Source organism: Lytechinus variegatus, chromosome 1 (assembly GCF_018143015.1).
Source record: "Lytechinus variegatus isolate NC3 chromosome 1, Lvar_3.0, whole genome shotgun sequence".
In the NCBI taxonomy this organism is placed as follows: domain Eukaryota; kingdom Metazoa; phylum Echinodermata; class Echinoidea; order Temnopleuroida; family Toxopneustidae; genus Lytechinus; species Lytechinus variegatus.
The window spans coordinates 21754185-21764404 of NC_054740.1; the positions used below are offsets into that span (position 1 = coordinate 21754185).

At 35.3% G+C, this 10220-nt stretch overlaps 1 protein-coding gene across 1 annotated transcript; it reads left to right on the forward strand.

Annotated features, from left to right (window-relative positions):
• The first annotated feature begins 1793 nt into the window (after window positions 1–1793).
• LOC121406208 lies at window positions 1794–8899 on the forward strand. The gene is made up of 3 exons (XM_041597233.1): window positions 1794–1955; window positions 6516–6814; window positions 8271–8899. The coding sequence occupies exons 2-3, from the start codon at window positions 6532–6534 to the stop codon at window positions 8606–8608; spliced, it is 621 nt and encodes a 206-aa protein (XP_041453167.1). The 5' UTR covers window positions 1794–1955; window positions 6516–6531; the 3' UTR covers window positions 8609–8899.
• The last annotated feature ends 1321 nt before the right edge of the window (window positions 8900–10220 follow it).

The following is a 10220-nucleotide window of genomic DNA, read 5'->3' on the forward strand; positions in this document are numbered from 1 at the left end:
GGCGGGGGGCAGGAGTAGATAAAATGGAAGAAAAAAAGCACCGTGGCTTCATTTTTTATGATTGGAAACTTCTAGAACTTTTATATATGTATAATCTCTGTCCTATCTTTATGAAATTTCAGCTCGAGTTTTTTTTTATAAGGCCTTTTTTGTATAGGACTATATACGTGTCATTAGTAGATGTGCAGAATCGTTGGGCATCATTTCGCTTTCCTATTTCCAAATTAAGAAAACAATGTGTAAAAATAAGAGTGATTTTGTGTATAAAATAGAGAATAACATAAACAAAAAAGAATAAATTCAAGCATTTTAACTGAAGACAATTAATGAATAGTAACAAAATTGCATGATTGCAGCCCCCGGGTTGCAGCCCAAAAAACTATAACCACTAAACTATTTACATGTATATCAGTATATGGTATATAGTTCAGTGTACTAAAAACTGTAGGTGGAACTTATTGGTTAAGTTTAGAGTATCTTTGTAGACCGTGTGCTTTTATTTTAGTTTTTCACCGAGCGTCATATGTGATTAGGGCCCATTGGAGGAGGGGGGGGGGGGGGCCCGGGGGTGTACATAATCATCGCATCGGAGATGGAGAGAGAGAGAGAGAAAAAGTGCAAATTTAAGCAGGCTGGTTTCTTCGAATCAGAGTCTGCGTTTGAAGACTACTCTTAGTGATCGTGTCTGGTTACACTATTTGTTATCTATAAAATCAAATAAGCATAACAATAAAAAATGTCATGAAAATGCATTTCCGTGCCAATAGCAAAATAAAAAAGTGAAGGAAAAGGGGATGGAAATCAAGGAGTAAAAGCATATGCATTTTAGATGGAGGGACCCCCCCCCCCGAAATTTATCGTTGATAACCATTTATTTTTTTGCTTGTCATTTTTTTTCCTGCATTCCCCCTCTTTTTTGGTTGCAAACCTCTTTTTTTTTACAAAAAAAATTGTGGTGGTCCCCCTTAAATATTTGGCTTCCGCCGTCTATGAGTAAAAGGAAGAAACAAAAAATATGTTGGGATAAAAATTTGAAATTTCTTTATGTTTCGGTAAAAAGATTTGTTACCTTTTCGCACTATTCACAATTTACATTCAATAATCTGTTTACTTTGAGTTATCAGTTTCTTTATTTCTTATTGTATAATCACAATAAATACAAAAGAAATAATGAGTGAAGGAATCATCGACATCTCATTTGCATATCACTCTGTTGTACATAAAAGTTTCGTGAAAACTAAGCGAAACTTTAGATGTTTTATTGGCATCCAATTTCAATTTTATTTTATTGGCATCCAATTTCAATGGAAATTTCAGATTTATGCTCGTTTTATTTTTTTTTCTTTTCATATTCAAATCGAATTTTGTTGGGGTGGACCTATATTCCTTTGAGTATGTCAATGCGTGCAGTTCATGAGTATACAGGGGCCGATTGCACGAAAGGGTCTTTGCAAGGACAGTCTTTCGTGTCGCCCATTTTTTATGATGCGCCATGTGAAACGCACCTTAAATAAATCTATCTGCAAACGAATTTTATTCGTCCGTTAAAATAAACAAAATATTGGTTTATAAAAGGATATGATATATCATGAAATTGTGTAAAATTTGATATAAAAGCAAGCTAATGAATCTTATTTTTTATCATAAATTTCAGAAACGCCTCGCTTATAGCACATCATAAAAGATGGGCGACACTAAAGACGGTCCTTGGAGACCATTCACTGAGGGGAGAGATCAGTGAGACCATTTCGTGCAATCGGCCCCAGGAGTTTAGAGCAACGCGCAAGCTCTTGCGTTGACGAATGGGATTCAACCCCTTCTGATTTTTTTATAGTTGCGGGTTAGAAGATTCGTACATCTACAACCCGGGGTAAAACTACTGTCATAACAGCACTAGCCGGGATCTTATATAGAACCTATATTGCAGGTGTAAAACTGTTGGTGAGTACCCGGGGGTGAGTATTTGCTCTTTAGTCAATTATATTACATTTCTCTACTGGTTCCTGTCGGAATGAATTGTTGCACTGATCGATTTAACAATACACATGCAGCGACGAGGGGAAAAAGGGCTGATTTGTTTAAAAATTGATAAAACCGAAAAGCAACAATTAAGAGGAATGTAAGAAAGTTTGTGTGGGACGTCAAAAAATAAAATTCCTCAGGATTCCAAGGCGGCACCCATCGGATTCTTAAAATGAACACCCTCAACTTAACTTTGAATTAAAAAAAATGCATATAATACCTAATTTAGTCGCATTTAAAACATTATATTTTCGCATAATATGTATTACTTACATTTGTAATGTAATTTGACCTGTTATGACCTTAAATGACATTTAAATGACATTTGCGTGAATTAAATGCACAATGATCCATATACTTGCATCTTATTTGTTATTAGCTTTAATTTATTAGCACCCAATATTTGGAATAACATCCAAAAAAACATTCGTGAAATTGCCAATACCCCTACGTTAAAGCAGGAGCACCTGAAGTCATATTTCTTTAATGAATGATTTAATTTGTTGTATGGTTTATGATTATGTTCTATTATTATTGCATTCAATGTAATTTTTTGTAAAGCGCTATGGTACAAACGTGAATAGCGTTTCTTAAATACAAGTATTATTATAATTATTTGATACCAAACATGACATGTTTATTTCGTAAAATATGAAAGTCATAAGAGGTATGTAAAAAAAAAGTGGGCGTGGCCTATGACGTCAATAAAGAAAAACAATGCCCAAGGGTGCCCAATTAAGTGCAAAAAATGCAGATATACCCAAACGTGACGGTCATATCTACCCAACTATACAGATAGGCTGCAAAAGAACAGATGACCTCGGGATCGATTTCCTGTATAACACATTAATTAGTCTACACAATATTTGATACCATCTATAATTATGGTAGTTTTGTTATAGATATCTTTCATATGTAAATGTAAATGTATGTAAATACGAATTTTGATAAATTGTTATGTAGTCATTGCTAGAGTGTATTAGTAGACTCACGATTTTCATTCTTAATAACATGTTTCTATCTATCTAGACTAGAAGGGGCCAGACTTGACTAGCATTCATGCTATTTTCTGGTTCCTATTATCCTTGCTTTTCTACATGTATGTATTCATAAATTATTGTCTGTAAACTTGTAAATTGGTATTATCCAATGCAATGATACCAATTTAGAGTATTGCAAAGAATACAGTCAAGTCACTCTAACAAAAAAAAACGTCGATCATGGGGGGAAAGGGGTGATCGCCCCCATGGAAGTAATTGGGGGGCATATCGATTTGCCTCCCCCAATAAAAAAAATAATGATATAATTTTGACAGTTTGAAAACATATAATATGCAATGCACGTTTAAATTCAAGTTTGGTTTATTTCATTTCAAATCAATTCAACATAGGACATGATATTACACAGATATAAAATGGTAACCATCCAAATCAATGCAAATGAATATACATTGTAAGCAATATGACATATACAAAAAAGTAAGTGTTTATGGTAAAGAAGGGGCATCTGTAGGCCAGAACTAAAATCAAATAAGCATAATTCTAATCATTTGTCAAAATAAGGTGAAAATTAAACCATATTCCCTAATTTCAGTTTTACAAAACAGCTTACTGATATATTTTTTTTTAATTGTTATTTTTTATTTATGATTTTCATGAAAATATCAATATACATCGTTTTTAATTGTTATGGTAACAAGTCGTAGTTGGAAGTCTGAGAGTATTCTAGAAAAATATAGAACCGATGACAAGGCAACATGGCAATCATGTTTTAAACGGGGGTAAGCTTTGCTAATTCAGGTTTAATATATTTTACAATAGCATAACTATTTTTTAGCACATTACATCCAGTATAATTTATTCTAGACTTTAGACCATCATGATTATAGCCCAATTAAAATTGCACATAAAAAAAAATGAGACGGGCTTGAGAACTTTTTTTTTGAGGGGGGGGGGGGGGCTTCAGCCCTCCGAACCGCGCCTGCATGCAGTGAAGTAGTGATTGCAGGCCCCGTCTTACAAAGAGTTACGATTGATCCAATCAACCACAACTATGGAAAGCCAACAACGTTAATATTTATCATACAAGTTTGTGCAAAATATCATGTACATGATGTTTTCTTAAAAATTCAGTGTGCTTTTCTATGTTTACAAATTACATTGTTCAAATTTCCTGTAGAAAACATTATGACAATGATGGATTTCCACAGAATTGACGTTGATCGAATCAATCGTAAAGGCCAGGTCACACCGCCCGAGCGTTGTTAGAGCGGTCGTGGAGCGAAGTGAGAGAGGGTCGAATTTCGCTCACCAAAAAGGCAAAATTGGGGAAAAAAAATCGAAAACAAAATAAAAACAATCGAAAATGGTGAACGGTAGCGATGTTTTTTTTCTCTCTCCGCTCCACGACCGCTCCAAAAACGCTCGGGCGGTGTGACCAGGCCTTAAATCTTTGTAAGACTCCGGGGGTCGATCCAGATGTTATTGTCAATACAGGCATGGGGGTTTCCCTTCTTAATTTCAGAATGTCGCAATACTTACGTATTTTCAGAATTGATCAAGGGTATCAAAGCAGGTCATCACAATTGTGACAATAGACGCTTGCATCGAGTTGGCCATTTATTACCTGGAATTCTAAAGATGTTGATAGCAACAACAGCACAATGGCGATGAACTATTATATATAATTCATTTATTTATCTTATTTCCAGACAATGTGATAACCGTGGCGCTTTTTACTAGAGGACACAAATCAAAATTATTTCCGGCTTTATAACTCGAGCTACAAAGTAAAAAAATAGCACGTTTTTTAATCCTGTCACTCAAACAACAAATTGTTTAATTTTTTGTGTAATTGTTAAACATTTTAAACAACTTGTTTAAACATTTTAAACAACTTGTTTAAACAATTTAAACAGTTGTTTAAAAAGTTTAAACAAAAGTTGTTAGAGTGACAGGCTTAAACAATGTGTTTAAAATTTTAAAAAGCATAACAGTGTATGTACTGGTGTCCAATGGCGTAAGGATATAAAGCAAAGGATTTTTTTTTTTCAAAATAGACAATTTTCTTGATTTTGTACATTTTCTGTAAGCTCTATACATGGTGCTAAAGGGATTGGAGCCACAAAGCCTAAAAACTCCGAGTATTTCTGAAATATAGACATAAACGTGATTTTTAAAAGGCTCGCTTACTACGCTGGCTCGCAATCAATTTCTAAAGGACTTTTCAATCTCTCGTTTACTTACATCCTCGACAAAAGTTTGTAGACATATAATGTAATCTTCCAACTATAGATGGAGAAAGAGAGTATAGATAGTAATGAATAATAATGATAATAATTAACACAGCATTTATCATGCGCCATCTATCTACACTCTAAAAACAAATCAGTAAAAAATGACTAGTTATAGGGTCAGCTGGGTGCAACTGTTATTCTAGTCATATTTGACTATTTTCTAGTCATATTTTAATAGAACAGAGTTATTTCTGACTAGAATATATGTCAGAAATGTGACTATCAGTGATTGCCATATCAGTTGCTCCCATACAGCTGACTACTGGTCTATAGTCAATTTGACTGATTTGTTTTAAGAGTGTAGTAGACTATTCCGAGGCGCAGGATGAAAACGAGCCGTTGAATAAGAAAGAGAGAAACGAGATGGACACGTAGCATGATTCTACAGATTTTATGAAATCCAATTTTGCAGAAAACAGTATTTTGCATTGATAAAGTATATGATATGTCACTAATATATTCCTTGCTAATTTTTCTTCTTTTTCACAAGCATGGAATAATGATAAAGGCCAACACTTTAACTATACCCTTGACACCAAGGATGCATTTTATCCTTCACATTTTATCCAGTATCTTAAAATAATGTAAACAAAAAATCCGGGTTTGGCAGCAAGGCCTCTGTATCCGCCACTGACACCTCACCTATTTACGCAATTGTACTTAAGGCACATTAAAGGTTAATTTAATCAGTTAAGTTACGCGTAGTGGTCTAGTGGTTACGACTCGGGTCTTTCAATCAGATGGACGTGGGTTCGAATCCCAGTCTTTTCCTTCAGCAAGAAATTTACCCAAATTGTGCTGCACTCGACCGAGGTGAGGTGAATGGGTACCCGGTATAAGATTTATTCCTTGAATGCTTTATAGCGCCTATATGGCGGCTTAACTACAGTCTGGGTAATAATTATGATACCAAGTATCAAGCGCAGTAGAGTGCAATTGTAATAGCCATGATAGCTACGCTATATAAATGAATCATATTATATTAATTTCATATTGTAAAAGTTGATGGAATTACAGCATATTGCAAATGACCATCAATAGTGCCACATTCGCATAACGCAGTAGTTACAACTCTTCACATGGGACAAGAAATATGGGATAGCAACATAAACTATAAAAAAATAATAAAAAACGACCATTAATCTTTAGTAAAAGTTAGTGCAATAATTATGTCAATGTCATTATTCTCATTTTCCAGCAACATTATCGAAAACATGGCTGTGTACTCTGACGAGGTACTGCATTTCTTAGCGGAAAAACTCTATCCCGAGGATCTGAGGCCAATTGGCATCCAAGTTTTAGCCCTTGATGAGGCTAAAATTAAAGCAATTGAATTTAACGATCGCGGAGACATCACCAACCAGCTTTATCAAATGCTCAAGAGTGGGCTAGAGAAACCTTCCGATTCTGAATGGTATACTCGAGAAGAGATACTAAATGATTTTCTTGTCTTTAGGAGGAGACACATATATCATCAATGTATGGAATTTCTAAAAGGTATGTTAAAAGACTCTCATGGAATTTGCTTACCAGAACATATTTTTCTACATTTTCCATGGGGGCATCTCTCAGAGGCTTTACAAAATTCTTAATTCAAGAGGGACGTGTGCCTCTCTCATCCCTCGGGATTGCCGCCCGTTACGCTTAACACGGGTGATATGCAATATACACTTTTTTCTTCCATTGCGGGGGGGGGGGTGGTGGTCCACCCTCCACCTACATGGCTTGCATCGGGGCTTGCATGCATCGGCGTTATGCGTATAGCACCATTTATTCTCAATCACTTCTTAGTTGGCTGACCTGTTAAAGGGGTAGGCCTAACTCCGGGTTGAAAATATCACAGGAAATGAGCGAATTGCTGAAAATTTCATTAAATCCAATTACAAATAACAAAGATAATGAATAATGAAATTTCAAAATATTTTGTGAAAACGCCATCATTAAAAGGCATCAGGTAAACTTATGAGTGGTGTTGTCAGAATTATTTCCACTTGATATGAATCATTTATGTTTCATCTGTACACATAACTCATTACTTACTGCTGGTGAAGAGTGGAGGGTTGCAGGGACCACGGAAGCGGGGGCTTCAGCTCCCCACTTTTTTCCAAAACCGTGTACAAAACCGTAAAAATGATTGTGACTTTTTGTATTGTAAGCCCCCCACTTTTGGCTCAGCCCCACCCCCCCACTTTGAAAATCGTTCCGCGGTCCCTGGGTTGTGTCTTGACAATTCATTTTCTTTTTCTCTTTTTGCGATGTTTTTTTTTGCAATTTTTTGCGCCCATGGAACCCGTTGCATTTAAGTTATCAATGGTAAATTTGCCATGCAATGGTATAGCTTGCATGGAATCCTTGTTTTGATAAGCTGTTGATCACAGCGTATACCACGGTAGTAAAGAACAGCCGGGGGCCCTCGTCTAAAATGATTCATCTTTTTAATTTTTTTTGCACTTCTGCATTTCAAAGTAGGCCTACCTTCCCGGGCACGTTCCTTCTGCCCCCGTACACAACTAGCAACATGAAAAAGTATATGTATAAAGGCAAATGCCTGGTCATGTACTTGAAATCATAGTAGGGGCTAAAATCTCCCGCTCGGTAGTGCAAGCCTGAATAACTAGAAGATAGAGAGAGGAAAGACGAGTTAATTATTGATACACCCCTCTGGGCCCTCCCCACACACAAACTCGTGTACAATATTTACTTCCTGAGCCCCTCCCCCTCCCCCGGTGTGCCATGTATGCCACCGATTGCGGTCTTGGTCACATATAGGCCTCGGGATAGGCCTATCGAAAATGACGACAATCTGTGCAAGTTTTATTTGAATTTGATGACCTAATTGGACGACATTATTGTCTCCCATTGGGAGAAAAACGGGAGATTGCTCATGCTGCATCATGTGCATTGTGTATATATAGTGCAAGCCACAAACTTACCAATTTATTTTCTTATGCAGAAAGAAAACCTTGTCCGAACCTTCGAAAGAGAGAAGAGAAAAAAAATATTCATCAGTCCCCAGACCAGTTAGCTGGAACCAACCATTCCGTATACAACAACAGTAACAACGACTACAGCAACAGCAATTACTACAATAAAATCAACAACTACTACTACTACTCTTACCATTACCATCCACAAATGCCACAACCAATGGTGATGGTGAACAACTGGATTTCCCCGTCATGGACCTATCATAATAGATCCATGTTTTCCCCTCAATGCAATCATACCACCCGTTCTACTGGTATGCTGAACATAATAAACGGAATGACAAATGTATCAATCTCTCTTTAAAGCATTTGAAATAAAAATGCTAAACTAAGAAGAGTGTAATCAGTTTGTTACGGACCGACAATAAAATAAAAAACTGTAATTTTTCTATTATAAATTGTCGATTTGTTAATAACCTTGCAACAACTTTGCTTTCTACCCCTACTCCCAGATGTATGGTTTAATCTAATTTTGTATACAACCAAATCTCAAATGACCTTGGATATGATTAATGCCACTTACCATTTCGTCTATTGACATGTCGGCTGTAAAAAAACTCCTGATTTTACAGAGAAAAATGAAGATTTTGCAGAAAGCGATAACAGAATCATTCTGTAATTTCATAAAACAGGAATTTTTCTGCAACAGGTCTGTTTAAAAAGGGGAAAATGATGTTTTATTAAAGGAAATTTCTAAGGTCCAATACACCAAATACCAATTTAGATTACGCAATCTGGTAAGATTACCCTGTTCTCGAGACTCTGCTGCAGGAACTTCTTTTATTTTAAGGATAAATTTGTAACAGTGTAGCCCACTTGATCTAACACCAGCTATCTAATCAGTAGTTTGTCTTATTGTGATATCCGATTCGTCTATTATCGTTTTGGTCTAATTTGCACCATATCTGATATCGTTGTAAAAATAGTATGCATATTAACAGTAATTTGCAAAGTGGCCTGTCTTGGTAATGTTTTTATTCTGGTGAAAAAGGGGCTCTACTTTTAACAAATTTTGGAACTATTCGACAGCATTTTAAAAGATACAACAAATATTTTGTAAGTGTTATCTTCCTTTTCCGCACACCGTCGGACTATAATATATCTGACATATTTCCTGACTAAATACAATAATATTGTTTATGTTCTTAAATTGTTTATCATGTATATCATTGTATATATTTTGTGATTGTATTATCATTTTTTATTAAAGGGGAAGTTCACCCCAAGGATCAGTTGATTTCAATAAAAGCAGAAAAATGTAGGAAATGTTGGTGAATGTCTATAATAAAACACAATAAAAGAATAACTTAGATATTAAGTTTGTGACATCATAAAAGGTCAGATGCATAAAAATTAGCAATTATTGCTTTTGCTTGGCTTCTGCCTGATTCCGTATGCATAAAAACTGAACGGGCAAACGTTTAAACTAGTAAGCTCAAATTCAGAATGTTTGTTTGTCTGGTTTTCCTTCCCCTTTCCTTTCGAGGTCTTTATCAATTTCAAGCTCTAAGCGTAAGATGGAGGTCTCCCACATTCCAAAATGCATTATATGTCGAAATATGTGTATATAAATAATTTTCTGCCATTTGTTTTAATAATAAAAAAATGTCAGGTATAAGTATATTTCATTTAGATTGTTAGAATATATATACTATCATTATGTCATTTGCTTATTGTTATGTTATGCGAAGAAAAAAATGATTACACTTCAGTACTATCTCGTATTCCAGGTTATAACTGCATGCATGACGGCAAAAATAACGTGTTGGTGAGGAACAAGCTTCTTGGTACATTTTAATGTAGGCCTACATATTATCTTCTTGGGTTTTACTCTTTCTTGACATATCATATTTGAAATGGAATTGAATTGTGTATTTTCATGAGGATGATGTTTGAGCTACATATTTGATGTTCAC

What these genes read in the sequence shown, in the direction of transcription:
- LOC121406208 (XM_041597233.1), top strand. Translation starts at nt 6,532, where the DNA reads ATGGCTGTGTACTCTGACGAGGTACTGCATTTCTTAGCGGAAAAACTC. An exon ending in ATGTATGGAATTTCTAAAAG is followed by an intron (nt 6,815 to 8,270) that starts GTATGTTAAAAG and finishes TTTCTTATGCAG; the next exon opens with AAAGAAAACCTTGTCCGAAC.